Consider the following 17517-nt stretch of genomic DNA (forward strand, 5'->3'; position numbering starts at 1 on the left):
CTCAAAACACCAAAATCATAAGCATAACGATACCTGGAAATCCAGGCTGTTACACTTTCATGCTTTAGACCCTCTATAGAGCTTGTTTTGGCATTTTGAGCCCTAGATTCCATGCATAGATGTAGATCTTGCAACTTTATGTGCTACTTCAGCCTTAGAAGGCTAAATCTAGAGTATGGGACCTTATTTCTACTTAAAATCGTATGAATGAGAAATGGACTTAATGGACCCGATGAGTTGATGAGCCAACTCGACGAGTTGATTAGGGTTTACCCCAATGGTCTGGACGCGTTACAGACTCAGCAAGTGGGTGAGACAACTCCACGAGTTGAGAGGGTTTTACCCGTCTTTGGATTCAGAGTGACCTTGATGAGTTGATGGGATAACTCAACGAGTAGTTGTGGTTTTTCCTGGTCTTATGGATGTTGCATGGACTCGACAAGTTGGTTAGCAACTCGGCAAGTTGACTCAGGTTTTTGCAATTTACTGAGTTCTGAGGTCCTCGACGAGTTCATGAGCTACACTCGATGAGTTGAGTCAACATGGACTGTTGACTTGAGTGTTGACTTCCATTGACTTTTAGGGTTGGATCAAGTTGTGGACTTTGGAGAACATCTTAACATTTTATATAATTGTTAAGTAGAGATGATTGTGATACGTGTAGGTGGAGTCTAGACCAGCAACTCAAGTGTAGGATACATTGCTTTACACTGCGAGGTGAGTCTCTCACTATACATACCTGAGTGGTAACACTGTGCGACCGGAGGGTCTTTATTGAGTTACAGACCAGAGGGTCTTGTTTACACTATTGATCAGAGGGTCTTAGTACATTATGGACTAAAGCGTCTTATTTGATTATACTGTGATATGTTTTATCATCCATACTGTCTTTGTGACTTATGTTTTTAATTTATTATGTGTATATGTTGATCTTATGTGCCTATATTGAGATATGTGATATCATGCATTCTGTTTTGTGATCTATGCTGTATATTATCCTGTGTATTATTGAGATAGGACCAGAGGGTCCAACCCGAGCCGTGAGACCGGGGGGTCTTCACTGAGACACATGACCAGAGGGTCCTTATGGACACAAAGCCATGAGAGGTTAATTATTTTGTGTGTGGTATTTTGAGGAACTCACTAAGCTTTGTGCTTACCGTGTTATGTGATATGTGTTTCAGGTACTCCTGTAGATTTCGGGAAGGCGAAGGCTCGATTGTACACATGTGTCGGCTTATAGAGATTTGAGGATTTTGGGATACTCTGATGTTGTTTTTAAAATAAATTACAATTTATGTGATGATTTGGAATTATGAGTAATATTTTGAGAATTAAAAATGAAAATTTTAACTGAAAATTTTAGAGCGTTACAAAATAACCAAAAAATGACATTTGACAAATTGAATGATAGTGTGACATGTGGTAAAAAAACTTTCATTTATTAAAATAAATATATTCGGCTAATAGTCGGATGGTGCATTTTCCAATGCTGATTTTGGTCCTTTTCTTAATTCTTGTTGAATACTTGCCAACTTCAAACACCTTGATCTAGGTGGCAATTCTTTACACGGTTCACTCCTTGGCTTTCTCCAAAACATGTAACATTCCTCAATCTTTCATACTTAAATCTTATTTTGGCATGGAACTTTGCAAACTTGCTAAACATGATCCCTTCTTTATCAGAGCTACATTTGTCACATTGTGGGCTCGATATGATGCACTTATCTTCCCCTCATCTTAATTTCTGAACACTTTCTAACGTCCAACACATGGATCTTGGTTGAAATTCAATGGAAGGTGTATTTCCATCTATTTTCACAAACATAAGCTAAGTCCTTAACCTCTCGGGAAACATGTTGAGTTCATCGTTCCTATTTTTCCTAGACTTCTAGAGCTTTACCATTTTTGGTAACGAGTCTAAGAAGATTGTGGTTGTTGGAATCTTTAGAGTGTTACTTGAAACAACTAACTGAATGCATCAAACAATCATTTTGAAATAAAAAATACTTATTCTCCAAAAAAATGAATCACTGTCCCAATATGCTTTGGAATGGTTGAATTGGTGTATTTGTTCAAGTCGTACAATTCCATAACCACTTGGAAGATTTAGATACTTAGAAGTACTAAATCTATCTCATAATGGCTTAGCCAGTCCCATTCCTACATTCCTTCAATATATATGCGAACTTGACCTTTCTTTTAATCAATTAAATGATTAAATTTCAAAATCCTTTGAACATCTAGTAGCTTTAACACATTTGAATCTAAGTTCTAATTGGTTGATGGACCCATACCAACAACAGTCTGAATTGCCAAACTCCATTCTCTAGATTTTTGTAAGAACCTATTAGCCGTAGTTTTTGAAGCTCGTTTTGCTAACCTTTCACTGTTGAGGTACTTGGATACTTCTTCTAACACCATGTTGACATTCAAATCAATGAAAGAATGTTGCTATATATTTATTGCATTTAAGTATTTAACCCATATATATTGTCGTTAATGAAAATAACCCCATATTCCTTTTAACAAAATCCGTTTTAAATCTAAAATGGAGCTCCTCAAGAACTATAGACGAACAAAACTAAACAATATAATCACAAGATTTCAGAGAATTAGAGAATAATTTGTGTATCACACACAGATGATCGAAAAAACAAATGAGCTCTCTCACTACACTAGCTCTGCTTTGAACTTTATATTTACCTGGTTGAACCACTTTTCTTTGAAAATTTACCAATCATGGATTTTTTAATTAAATAGTAATCTAATCTACCTATATACATGCTCTTGTATATATATCATATTGAATGAAAATTTCAAGAAAGTTACCTTTTCATAACATCCATATTACAAATATAAATCCAAATAGTAGTATAAAAAGCACAGTATTATTAAGCAAAAAAACAATTAATCATTATGTGCATTCCATAGGCTCTATGTGGTTTCTCTTCCTCAATATCTTCATCTTTCTAACTCTTACCACAACTGCAACGTAAATTGTGTCCATGGTTTCTTCAGCAAACATAAAAAGATTCCGTCTCCACTGTTTCTTGAACAACAGAACTCCAATAATGCCGCAAAACCCTGTTGCAAAACCACAAATTATGTTTGCGTAAGACTCTTCAGCTGCTTTGTATTTCTTCTTGCCTGTTGTTGTTGGGTTGTCCCAATTTGGGCAATTGTTACACAATGGAGGTCCACTTAGATCTTTGTTCCCTTCATATATTGATGGATCAATCAGGGTCTGCAGTTGCCTTCCTGTTGGTATTCGTCCCGACAAGTTGTTGTGTGACAAATTCAAATGACTCAAAAAGGTCAAAGTTGTCATGCTTGGAGGGATCATCCCAATCAGTTCGTTTCTAGATAAATCAAGAAAAATAAATTCATCATGTTTCCAATGTTGTCTGGAATATAGCCAGTGAGATGATTATTAGACAAATTGAGACCCACCAACTTGGAAAGTGCAGTTAGCTCCACTGGTATTTCTCCAACAAGTTTATTGCTTGACAGGTCCATGTTATAAACCATATACCAAGTTTTTGTGTATTCAAGATCAACACCTTTCATGACCTGATCAACATTCACATCATGGTCGAGAGAGTAATCGATGTGCCCTGATCCGCTATTACTAACCATAGCTTTCAAATTTCGTAGACAAATAGGGATGGTTCCTTCTAAGTTGTTGTGTGCCAAATCCAAAATTTGAAGATTTGATGATTTGCACAAAGACTCGGGAATTCTTCCTGTAAAGTTATTTTTGTGTAACCTCAAAACTACCAAATATGTAAGTTTTTTTCCGACCCATTCAGGTATATTTCCAGACAATCTATTATCACCCAAATCTAAGATACTTAAAACCCGTAAATTCTCCAATTCTCGAGGAAGTTCACCAATAAAGTCGTTGTCATTCAAGTTTAACCGATGTAATGAATTAAGAGCTACAGAGCTTGGAATGACACCAGATAACTGATTTGAGCTAAGTATCATGGTATACAACCTTTTCATATTCTCAAGACACTTGGGAATTTTACCGGTTAACCTATTTTTGGAAAGATCAAGATATTCCAGATCTATCCTTATGCACAACGACCTTGGAATAGACTCATTGAAAAAGTTATTTTCCAGAAATAATACTGAAACAAATCCATACCCACCATAAGTTGCCGCATTAGGAAGGTTTGTCAAAGGTCCGCTGAGTTTGTTGTGGGAGAGATCTAAGCAAGGAATGATGGGCATCTTCCTCAACCATGTCGGTAGAGGTCCCGTAATTTGAGCCTTTGACAAATCCAACACATTAAGTTTCCTTTGGCTTCGAATCCAATGCGGAAATTCAGTTCCGATAGTACAGGATTTAAGACGAAGAAATACCAATTGAAATGGAGGCCTCCAGTCACGTGAAACATTGAATGTCAACTTGGTGTTAGAAGAAGTATCCAAGTACTTCAACATAAAAAAGTTGGCAAAATGGGCTTCAGAAACTACTCCTTCTAAAGAATTGTTGGAGAAATCCAGATAACGAAGTTTGGCAAGTTGCCCAATTGAGGCTGGAATAGTTCCATTTAACAAATTTGAATACAACCAAACTGTTTGTAATGAAGCAAGTCCTCCTAAAGATGATGGGATTGGGCCCGTTAACCGATTGGAACTTAGATGCAAATGTGTTAAAGCTGCTAGATTTCCAAAGGATTCCGGAATTGAACCATTCAATTGATTAAAAGAAAGATCAAGTTCAGAAATATTTCCAAGGAATGTAGGAATGGGACCGGTTAACTGGTTAGAGGAAAGATCCAACACTTCTAAATATTTTAATCTTCCTAGAGATTCGGGGATTTGACCTGTCAAACTGCTGCTCGATAAATCTATACCTCTTAAATTGGCTAGTCTTGCAATTGGATCTAGAATTGTACCATTTGAACATGAACTTAAATGCAACCATTCCAAAGCATATTGGAAGCATTCTGTTATGTTTTCTGTTGATTCAATCATTTCTATTTTAAAATGATTGTATGATGCACCCAAGTGTTTCAGGTGACACTGTCTCCAGATTCCAAAATCCCCTATCTGCTTAAAATCGTTACCAGAAAGATCGAGATGTATAAGGTTAGGCATAACAGGAACCCAAGAATTCAACATGTTTCCTGAGAGATCAAGGACTCTTAGGGAACTCATGTTTGTGAAAACAGAAGGAAATGCACCTTCAATTGAATTTCTGCTGAGATCCAAGTGGTGGATGTTAAAGAGTCTACTAAAATTAAGATGAGGAGAAGATAGATGTGTCTTATCGAGTCCACAATCTGACAGATGCAGCTCTGATAAAGAAGGGATTGTGCTTAGAAAGTTTGCAAAGTTCCATGTCAAACTAAGATTAAAGGATGAAAGATCGAGGAATGTTAGGGATGACATGTTTTGAAAAAATCCAGGGAGTGGGCCTTGGAAATAATTGTTACTAAGATCCAGGTGTTTGATGTTGCGAAGTATTTTACTTGAATTAAGAGAAGGACCAAGATCAGCATTGGAAAGTCCACAATCTGACAAACTTAACTCTTTTAAAGAGGGAATCATGTAAAACAGCATGTCCATGTTTTGTGCTCTTCCAAGATCTACTGAACTCAAGACGAGATGCTTAAGTGAAGAAAGGCCAGAAGTCCATGCCATATCATCTGCTACTAGCCCTCCATTCCAACTGAGATCAAAAAGCTTTAAATTAGAAAGGTTTCCAATGTTATGAGGAATAATACCTTCAAAACCAACATTAGAGAGATTGAGGTAGATCAGCTGTTTCAATGATCCAATGAACTTTGGGATCCGACTTCCTTGGAAATCATTCCCACTCAGGTCCAAGTGTTTCAGATGCTTCAACTCCGCTAAAGAAGCGTTCACCTCATTACCAACTAAGTAGCCTTCATCTCCTCTGAGATAAAGGCTTTCCACATTTCCAGTGACAGTGTCACACTGGATGCTTCCCCATCTGCAACAATCATTGCCAACCCATGATGACAACTGTAACGACCCAAAAATCATGACTAAAAATTTCTTTTAAAACATTACTAAAATAGATTTATAACAACGTATAATAAGTCAAACATAACTTTTGAGTGTTAATTTCAAAACATAATATCATTATCAGAGTCAAATATTCCCAGGCTAACTGACTATGGTGTGTGCTCTGCAATCTTCCCGAGCTCTTCTTTTGAAAACCGAGTACCTGAAACCAAAACTGAAAACCGTAAGCACGAAGCTTAGTGAGCTCCCCCAATCTACCACATATCACACAAAAACATATAAAGCACATATTGGGCCTTGCCCACTGCATCGGACCGAAGTCCGGACTAACGGGGCCTTGCCCCCTACATCGAACCAAAGTCCGAAGCTGACATCGGACCGAAGTCCGAAGCTAACTGACTGGGGCCTTGCCCCCTCCATCGGACCGAAGTCCGAAGCTGACATCGGACCGAAGTCCGAAGCTAACTAACTGGGGCCTTGCCCCCTCCATCGGACCGAAGTCCGAAGCTGACTGTCTGGGACCTTGTCCCCTCCATCGGACCGAAGTCCGAAGCTAACTGTCTGGGACCTTGTCCCCTCCATCGGACCGAAGTCCGAAGCTAACTGAACACAGCATATCATAATATATCAACTGGCATAAACTCACATATACTGCATACTACATCGGACCGTAGCCTGGAACACATAACACATAAATCCTGTTTGAGCCACAAAGGCATCAAACATACTAACTACTGAATCAGATCAACATCCGAAAACTACTGCTAGCTAAACGGGCCGGCATTGTGGCCTTAGACCCGTTCCTACTGGAAGGAAACTCACCTGAGACTGCTGAACTGATGCTGCTAATCCTTTTGACTGCTACCTAACCTCTGACTCCGAACTGCTGCTTCACTAGCTCTTCGAGCTTCAAAAGCCAATATAACACTTAGTCCAACTGACCTCCAAAGGTCACTAGGTCAACTCTGGTCAAGGTCAAAATCCTGGTCAAAGTCAACCTTCCAGGTCAACCCTACTCGCCGAGTCTTCCTAAAGACTCGCCGAGTTCATAAGCTCAGGGTGTTTCTTATTCGCGACCCGACTCGCCGAGTCAGTCTATGACTCGCCGAGTCCAACTAGCTCCAAGTCATGTCCTGTCCAACTCGCTGAGTCACCACCCGACTCACTTATTCGAGTCTCAACTCAAAGGGTTTAGGGTTTCGCGATCTGACTCGCCGAGTCCAAGAACAGACTCGCCGAGTCCAAGACAATCTTCAACCAACTCGTCGAGTTTCTCGTCCAACTCGCCGAGTCCATGCCTAACTTCAACCGACTCGATGAGCTGTTCATCCTACTCGTCGAGTTCCTCCTCATCTTCAAGATACTCGCCGAGTCCACTCGAAGGACTCGCCGAGTCTATCCAGTCCTCAATCCATGCAGTGGCTTTTCGAGCCAAATAGAACTTCCAACTCATAGATCCATACTTCTAGGGCCTATTCCCCACGTAAAGTGGCAAACTTTACGTGTAGATTGAGAGATCTATGCTCAAAACACACTAAACTAGGGTTTATGGCAAACATGCTTCTTCAACGTACCAAGGGCTGATACTTTAGGGGATTCAAGACCAAAACCAACATGGATCTGAGGTAGCAACCTCAGATCTGAACCTCCAACTCGAAATGGTTACATATCATACCAACAATGACCAAAACTCATACATAAGAATAGATCTAGATGCAAAGGGATTCCAAACAACAGCTTATTACCTCCAATTGATCTGAAATGTCTTCTCAATCTCGGATCTATAGTCCCTTCTTGCACTTCCAAGGCTTTTCTTCCTTCTCCAATCTTTTAGTGCACCCTTAAATGCAAGATCTAGCTCAAAAACAGATTTGGCGGCTAGGGTTGATATTCTGGGGGATAAAGAGGCAGTAAAGGAACCCTAGGAAAGAGAATGAGACGCTTAAATAGGCTCCAAGTCCCGGATTTAGGGTTTTCCTCGATCAGACCCAACTCGTCGAGTCTCCTTGGCCGAATCGCCGAGTCGGTCGCTTCCACCACAACCCGGATCCCGCTCGGACTCGCCGAGTCCCTCTATGGACTCGCCGAGTCTCCCCTAAACTTGAAGTTTTCTTTCTTTTCTTGGCTTTCCAAACTTTGGGGTGTTACAACTCTCCCCCACTTAAACTAAACTTCGTCCTCGAAGTATGCTATGACCAACTGCCTGCGAACTGCCTCCAATTCTCTGTCTGGAAAATCTAACACCCTTTTGTCCGTCACTCCAGCCACTCAGCACGCCGATCATTACCGTTGGAACATACTGAATCCTTCTCTTTTCCATAATTTCCTCAACGTTACTTCCTTCGACGAAAAATCCTGCTGCCTACCGGATGCACTGAGACTACTCTGGTCTAACCAATCTCCCGATATCTGAGTTATCGGACTCCCACCGGTCACTACACTCCATCGCAAACTCCAAGTCTATTCCAGTGACTCCTGAAGATACTTCGACTATCTATAACTGTTCTATCCATTCTGCCGCTCATACTGAAACGATGCTGCTGGAACCAGCTTGCTTTTATCCCACCTGATTACTCATCTCCTACTAACTCGAGTCTTCCCTCCTGCATGAAAAGCTACCTGCCTAGCTATCCTTACAGATCACTTATACTCGGCAAAAGGCTCAACTGATCCTACTGAGAGGGACTTGCCATTTCCAAATCAACCAACCATATCGTCAGCACTTACATTCCAACACAAATACAATACTGACCCAAAACCCTGAAACCTTCCAAACACTGAACTGCCTGCAATACTGAACATGCCTGAAACACTAAATTGCCTGAAACGCTGAAACGACTGAAACGCTGAACGGCCTGAAACACTGAACTAACTGAAACACTGAGCTGCCTGAAACACTGAGCTGACTGAAACACTGAGCTGCCTGAAACACTGAGCTGCCTGAAACACTGAACTGGCTGTAACACTGAACTCCAACCCAACTGTGGAGTCAAGGGACTCCTCACTTAGTCGCTTCCACGACTTCTGAACGAAATCTTCCTCTAGGACTAGTTTCCACTAGTTATCTTGTCACTGTGGCTCTAGCAACCTTCCGATCCAACCGATTGGGTCCATACGTCACATCCTGACATCATCAATTCCACGACTAACAACATGATGGCTCCCAGACTGACGGTAGCCCGCAACATACTTGAACCCCAACGGTCCACTGCTACTCTGATCTCATAACTGATGTGACGATCTATAGCCCAAATTGATGACCTAGCCATAACTGATCCATTTGGGGAAATCCGAAATCTAACCCGTGGATTCCCATATCCTCACTGCTGCACCCGAACTGGTGGGTACTACTGCTTTCCCGTGTCTAACACGCGCTCATGCTACCTACCAATCTGATAAAAGGCTGCGACTACGCTCGCGGACTTACAACTCTCTAATACTATCTGGCTGCTAGAGGATGCTACGGCTACCCCCGCAGACTTACAACACTACTACTACCTGACTGCTAGTGAATGCTACGGCTACCCCCGCAGACTTACAACACTACTACTACCTGACTGCTAGTGAATGCTACGGCTACCCCCGCAGACTTACAACACTACTACTACCTGACTGCTAGTGAATGCTACGGCTACCCCCGCAGACTTACAACACTACTACTACCTGACTGCTAGTGAATGCTACGGCTACCCCCGCAGACTTACAACACTACTACTGCTTGTCCCGAGGACATCCTGACTATCCCTAGTCCCGCTAGTGATTCCTCATCTTGATTCCTCAAAACAGCCCTCAGTCTTCGAATACTGCATCAACCTCAACATCTTATATCCTTGATATTCTTAGCGCTTCGTCGAGAAATTCTTCGGCTTGGTTCCCAAATCAACCGTCTACTAATCCGGATACAAGAAGCTATTGTTGGGAAGTTTCCACATTTTCTACTCCTGAATCTACACAATCCTGCATGCTGACGCTGACACTGGCTACTAATATGAAAACATCTCTTGCTACTCGTTCTCAGGATCCTCATTCCGACTCACTTGAGCCCCTACAGGTGGTCCTCCAATCTTGGATTCTCAACCAGCTTCCGACCATCTCGTTCGCACGCGCTAACTAGTGGGGAGTTTCCCAAACTCCTAACCCTGAATCCTTAGTCCATCAAACGATGAACTACTTCCTTTCCTTCCCGGAGGCCACATACTCGCTCTGGGTATGCGTGCTCTTACCTGGGCACACTCGGAGGATTCTCCCCCACTTCGATCTTGCTTACCCCTTATCGCTTGATACTCAAAAGAGATCCCGATCTTTGCTGCCATTCCATGATCATTCTGCTAAGGAACCCAAGCCTGCCATAGCTAGGGGTCTAACCAATCCATCCCAAACACTAATCGCACCGAACTAGCGAAACGAACCAAATCTCTCCCAACCATGCTACGGTTACTGCATCCTCCGAAACCTTCTTCATAATAGCACATCCCCTAACCACCAACCAATTTTCCGAGGTATGCAAATGGCATATAACATAATCACAAACAAACCACACCATAACACAACACATAAGTTTATTGACATCAATGCAGCAACATAGCAATAATATTATGAATAATAAAATAGAAGGAAAAGAATCATACCTGCAACCTGCTCTGAAGGATCCTCAAATCCCTCTGACTTACGAACTCTACTATGACAATGAGGCTGTCCCAACCGCTGAACAGGGCAGTTCACCCTAACATGGCCAGGCTGATGACAACGATGGCATAACTCTACTTCTACTGTGCATTCCTGACGTTTGTGACCCTTCCATCCGCATCTGCTGCATTTAGACTTGCTGCGCACGCCAGCCCGTGCTCCCTTCTCCCTCATGCAACTATCTCGACCTTGCGGGCCCCTGACATCCACTACGACAGTGTCCGACTGCCCATCTTGCCTAACTAGACCGGAAGACCGCTTCCTCTTCCTAAGCTGACTATCCGAGCCAATCTCCCGCTCATGGGTCATAGTGACCATTTCACCCATTGCCTGGACAGCTGAGGTCCGCCTTTCAATCCCGTTGACCACACTATCGGTGATACGCCCAATGGTGTTTGGTAACTCTTCCTGGAGAGCCTGCGAAACCTCTGCAGCAATCCAATCCTGCAGGGAACCCTCTTGGGGGTAAGGTGGACCACTCACTCCCGACCCCGGATGACAAGTGCTAAAAATGGGACTCCCCTCCCTGATGGATCCCTGGGATCCATGAGAATCGGGCTCTAGATGAGCCCCAAACTGTCCTGAAACTGCCCCGGCCCCTAAGGCCTTAAGTCGGCTGTCCATAAGCTCCATGATGGCCTCTCTAACCGAACCGAAAATTACTGGAGTCTGATTGATGATGTTGCGCATGATCTCTGCGGAAATGAAATCCCTCATCTGATCATCAAGCTGCCCGGCTCCAAAACCCGAGCTAGATCCCCCCTCGATGCCTGAACTGCTAACTGGTAGCTCGCGCAATGTCACCATGCTGAAAATATAACAAAATCCTAGTCAATTTACACCCTACTGCTGAGGGATTTCTCACTCACTACACCATTTCCTGGTTTCGTCTTGGCCCCTCTTGAATCGAGTACGGATCCTCTGCTTCCAGTAGTATGGGCCCCTACTACCTTCCACATCTATCCACACTTTCCTCAAGAGTTACCTCAACTCCACCAAATCCCCTTTCCTCTACTACTAATCTCTGCGGCTCTCATCCCAGGCTTGCCCTAGGGAACTTCTGACTCTACTCAAACCAGTCCTCAGCTGCTGAAGGCCTCATTGTAATGCCAATTAGCCACCACCTGAATACCATCACATGTAATGAGGCTTGGATAATCCTTCGAGTAAAAGTCTCGTCCCTACAACGGTTGGACTCAAACGAGAGCTGCGCAGTAGGGCCAAATCCAGCACTCTGAGATTATTCAACCCTGCTCACATGTGATGTGACGTATTCACCTAATGGCTAACTCCCACTACTCAGAGTCCCACAAAGCACAAAGCAAGCAGCATTCGGATAAGGGAAACATACTCAGGAAAAACAATTCTCATAATAAGAAACTGCACTAGCATATAATGCTAAGCTCATACTATCAGGCATAACCTACACAGGCTATCCTACTACTGTCTACTCATTACTAGCAGCAATTCTCATCAAGCTGGAACACATAAAGCAGGCACATAAGGCATCATCCTAGATCCTTAGTCCTATTCTAGCATGTTGTTCTACTGAAGCTGGAACTGAAACTGAAACTGAAACTGATACTGAAACTGATACTGAAACTGATACTGAAAATAATAACATAACTTGTATGGGTAAATTGGGAGTACTTACTTGAGCTCGGCTGATTGCATGCACCACACCCTTTTCTCTTTTCAAAACTCTTTTTGCTTTTTCTAAAAAAATTGTTTGCTTTTCTCAAAATTCTTTTGTAACTATGATTTTTTTCTTTTGAAAACTATATACCACTTCCTTAGTTTGAGTTCAGACACACTCAGGAGTGCGCCCGAATCCCTCAAACCAAGGCTCTGATACCAACTTGTAACGACCCAAAAATCATGACTAAAAATTTCTTTTAAAACATTACTAAAATAGATTTATAACAACGTATCATAAGTCAAACATAACTTTTGAGTGTTAATTTCAAAACATAATATCATTATCAGAGTCAAACATTCCCAGGCTAACTGACTATGGTGTGTGCTCTGCAATCTTCCCGAGCTCCTTTTTTGAAAACCGAGTACCTGAAACCAAAACTGAAAACCGTAAGCACGAAGCTTAGTGAGCTCCCCCAATCTACCACATATCACACAAAAACATATAAAGCACATATTGGGCCTTGCCCACTGCATCGGACCGAAGTCCGGACTAACGGGGCCTTGCCCCCTACATCGAACCAAAGTCCGAAGCTGACATCGGACCGAAGTCCGAAGCTAACTGACTGGGGCCTTGCCCCCTCCATCGGACCGAAGTCCGAAGCTAACTAACTGGGGCCTTGCCCCCTCCATCGGACCGAAGTCCGAAGCTGACTGTCTGGGACCTTGTCCCCTCCATCGGACCGAAGTCCGAAGCTAACTGTCTGGGACCTTGTCCCCTCCATCGGACCGAAGTCCGAAGCTAACTGAACACAGCATATCATAATATATCAACTGGCATAAACTCACATATATTGCATACTACATCGGGCCGTAGCCCGGAACACATAACACATAAATCCTGTTTGAGCCACAAAGGCATCAAACATACTAACTACTGAATCAGATCAACATCCGAAAACTACTGCTAGCTAAACGGGCCGGCATTGTGGCCTTAGACCCGTTCCTACTGGAAGGAAACTCACCTGAGACTGCTGAACTGATGCTGCTAATCCTTTTGACTGCTACCTAACCTCTGACTCCGAACTGCTGCTTCACTAGCTCTTCGAGCTTCAAAAGCCAATATAACACTTAGTCCAACTGACCTCCAAAGGTCACTAGGTCAACTCTGGTCAAGGTCAAAATCCTGGTCAAAGTCAACCTTCCAGGTCAACCCTACTCGCCGAGTCTTCCTAAAGACTCGCCGAGTTCATAAGCTCAGGGTGTTTCTTATTCGCGACCCGACTCGCCGAGTCAGTCTATGACTCGCCGAGTCCAACTAGCTCCAAGTCCTGTCCTGTCCAACTCGCTGAGTCACCACCCGACTCACTTATTCGAGTCTCAACTCAAAGGGTTTAGGGTTTCGCGATCTGACTCGCCGAGTCCAAGAACAGACTCGCCGAGTCCAAGACAATCTTCAACCAACTCGTCGAGTTTCTCGTCCAACTCGCCGAGTCCATGCCTAACTTCAACCGACTCGACGAGCTGTTCATCCTACTCGTCGAGTTCCTCCTCATCTTCAAGATACTCGCCGAGTCCACTCGAAGGACTCGCCGAGTCTATCCAGTCCTCAATCCATGCAGTGGCTTTTCGAGCCAAATAGAACTTCCAACTCATAGATCCATACTTCTAGGGCCTATTCCCCACGTAAAGTGGCAAACTTTACGTGTAGATTGAGAGATTTATGCTCAAAACACACTAAACTAGGGTTTATGGCAAACATGCTTCTTCAACGTACCAAGGGTTGATACTTTAGGGGATTCAAGACCAAAACCAACATGGATCTGAGGTAGCAACCTCAGATCTGAACCTCCAACTCGAAATGGTTACATATCATACCAACAATGACCAAAACTCATACATAAGAATAGATCTAGATGCAAAGGGATTCCAAACAACAGCTTATTACCTCCAATTGATCTGAAATGTCTTCTCAATCTCGGATCTATAGTCCCTTCTTGCACTTCCAAGGCTTTTCTTCCTTCTCCAATCTTTTAGTGCACCCTTAAATGCAAGATCTAGCTCAAAAACAGATTTGGCGGCTAGGGTTGATATTCTGGGGGATAAAGAGGCAGTAAAGGAACCCTAGGAAAGAGAATGAGACGCTTAAATAGGCTCCAAGTCCCGGATTTAGGGTTTTCCTCGATCAGACCCAACTCGTCAAGTCTCCTTGGCCGACTCGCCGAGTCGGTCGCTTCCACCACAACCCGGATCTCGCTCGGACTCGCCGAGTCCCTCTATGGACTCGCCGAGTCTCCCCTAAACTTGAAGTTTTCTTTCTTTTCTTGGCTTTCCAAACTTTGGGGTGTTACAACAACATTTCAAGGTCATCTCTTACACTATGTTTGAACTTGAGAAGAGCAACTCTCTCTTTCTCAGAGCAAACGACACTGATATTTCCATCACCGCAACAGGTATATGTGGCTGCAATAAAAAACAAACATATGGAAATGAGATGGAGCCCCAAACCCCTCTGATTCCCCATAATGAACCCTAACTCAGATTTTTTAGACATTAGAAAAGAAGAGATGTAGAAAGATGGATTGTTATAAGATGAAGTGATGGGTTGTTATGAAGAAAAAACTAGTTGATTTATAAATGAAGAGTATCTTATGGCCATGAAAGACTTGGAAGTCAATGATAGACTTCTATTCTTGTGGTGCTACTCTTTTTCTTTTTCTCTTGTTCAAAATAAGTGCTTCTTGACCAAGTCTATTACCCATTGCATACACAATTGTAGTTCCGGCCACAATTCTTCATAAAATATCAATTAAATAAAACAAAGAATTTGAAGCATTTACGTTACCAAGAAATCAAAGATAATTTAAAATATCTTTAAATGATTAACAAAGTTGATTTGTCAAACCCCGAGAGGATAATTTATGTAACTTTAAGTTCAAATTTTTGTTAGACATGAAACTTCCGACCCTTGTAATAAATGGAAACGAGTTACATTTTGTTTTATGAAATGTACCAGATTTAAAGTAGTAGTGTACTTTCAAATTTTATTCTTATTAAGAAATTATATTATAAAAAAATTGTCCAATAATAACATGTTGCTCTTTATTGCATTTAACCCATATAGTTGTAAACAAGAACATATAAAACTGTCCAATAATAGCATGTTGCTCTTTATTGCATTTAACCCATATAGTTGTAAACAAGAACATACAAAAAGAAAATGTTTCAAATATCAATGATGTGTATTGCCAACAATCAAGTCTCAAACAAAATGAAGAAATTATCGAAACCCTCTAATGTACAGATCTATAACATGATAGCTATAACAAATCTTAAAAATTATTCAAGAAATAACCGTTCCAATTATCATTCCATGCTAGAACTTATGTCTTTAAGGTTTTTATTCATTTTAGTTGCAACAATCACAATCTTTATGTGTATATATACCAAGCAAAATCTTATTGGAGAATATGTTTAAATATGTGAATTGTTATATTTTCATTTAATAGTATCTGTGTAACGTGTTACAGATAAGTATGTAACGTGTTATGGAATGAGGAATAAAGAGGAATCTATCAGGACTACTGATGAAGTGAGTTTTCATGTGAAGGGCTGAAAGTGCAACATTTTCTTCTTGTGGGCTGCGCCTCGTTTAATTTGATAAAAGGAGAAGAGAACACGCGGGTATTCCAACCCGGAATACAAAGTGTTTCGACCCGGAATATATAATGTGCAAAGCAGAGTTAGTTCCAAGTGAAACAGCTCATTTACTATTTCGATCATCTGTGTAATTCTCTAGTTGTTTAAGATTTTATGTTTATACTTAGTTTTTGATATAGTTTCTTCTCACAAGTTATTCTCTGAAATCTTGTGATTATACTGTTTAGTTTTGTTCGACTGTAATTCTTGAGGAGTTTCATTCGGATTTTGTCAAAAGGAATATGGGGTTATCTTCATCAAAACGGGTCGCCGGAAAACTACGAGACTCACCGGAATTCAGCTCAGCGTGCGAAACAGTCTACCAACAGTTTCTCTCTCTCGCCCAACAAACTTTCCCGGGCATCCCCCGCTACCAACTCGTTTCAGCTTCCGACAGTCTCTACCAAACCCTTTCAGATCTGCACCTCCCTTTGATCGATAAATGGGTAACTTCCCCTCCCACCCGTTCCCAAATCGACAAAGCGATCCAAAAAGCCCTCCCGGATGATGACGGAGATGAAATCGTCACGCTTGGGGAAGCGGCGTTCAAGGAGTTCGCTATGGATCTTTACTCAGATGCCATCGTTTCCAACGCCGGGAAGGATGTTCTACTGAAGGTGCCTGTCGGTGTTGCTGGGATTGTCGGAATTGGTGTTGCGACGCGGTCAGGGATGCAGGTCGTTGGGACGGTGATCGGAGTTTACGCCGTCGGTATTGCGACCTCGGTTTATCTCAGTTTGGGTGGTTAGCGTTTGTACCAAACAAAAGATTGTATAAAGATTTTTTTTTTATTTTGTTAATTATTTTGTTATTTCTTTCTAATAGGTCAAATAGGTTAACTGGGTTGAATTTGATTTGAATGCATTAAATCTTGTTAACCGTTTTATTGTAAAAAGTTCGTAACGTAATACAAACATCGATTTGTTTTTTCTTGTATAAGCCATGGGAACAATATCTCAACAGAAAAAAAAAATGATAAAAACGAAATTATTACATCAAAAAATGTTTTTTTTATGTAAACAACAAAAATATGTTTATTAAATCAAAAAATGTTTTAAAATAAATTTTGATCATTATCAATTTACGAAGTTTTGAAACAGTGACTTTGATTGAATTTCAACTAAACAATGTATATATACAAACAATTCTTTTGTCAGCAATCACCTCCACATTATATAGATTGATTAGATTCAGTTGATCTTATTAATTTTTCCTTTTTCTTTTAGATAAAATAATGTATGATAATCCCACCTCCCTACCTTGGTTATGTGAAATTTTCCTTGTACATAAAGGATATAGGGATACACATGCCCATAAAATTTTGAGGCCACGTGGATAGCCGTTAATTTGGATAGACTAATCAATTTATGATGCTTGATTAATTAATTATAACTAAGTGTTATTTAAAAAAAAAAAAGACAAAATTGCAAAAATGGTCTTATGGTATGTATTTTTTTAGGGTTTTAGTCCAAATTATGATTTTTTTGGATT

General features: G+C 41.4%; 1 protein-coding gene and 1 pseudogene across 1 annotated transcript; one reads left to right on the top strand and one right to left on the bottom strand.

The window, feature by feature from the left end:
- Nucleotides 1-2518: 2518 nt before the first annotated feature.
- On the bottom strand, nucleotides 2519-11382 carry LOC145068211 (receptor-like protein EIX2; annotated as a pseudogene).
- A 4674-nt stretch (nucleotides 11383-16056) lies between these two features.
- LOC145071266 (uncharacterized) lies at nucleotides 16057-16965 on the top strand. The gene has a single exon (XM_079018179.1). It carries the CDS (start codon nucleotides 16269-16271, stop codon nucleotides 16773-16775), a length of 507 nt encoding a protein of 168 aa, XP_078874305.1. The 5' UTR covers nucleotides 16057-16268; the 3' UTR covers nucleotides 16776-16965.
- The last annotated feature ends 552 nt before the right edge of the window (nucleotides 16966-17517 follow it).

This window comes from Lactuca serriola, chromosome 8 (assembly GCF_051521515.1).
Source record: "Lactuca serriola cultivar US96UC23 chromosome 8, Lser_US96UC23_V15, whole genome shotgun sequence".
Lineage (NCBI taxonomy): Eukaryota > Viridiplantae > Streptophyta > Magnoliopsida > Asterales > Asteraceae > Lactuca > Lactuca serriola.

Bases quoted from the DNA above. Each gene is read 5' to 3' on its own strand.
- LOC145071266 (XM_079018179.1), top strand. From the start codon at position 16,269: ATGGGGTTATCTTCATCAAAACGGGTCGCCGGAAAACTACGAGACTCA.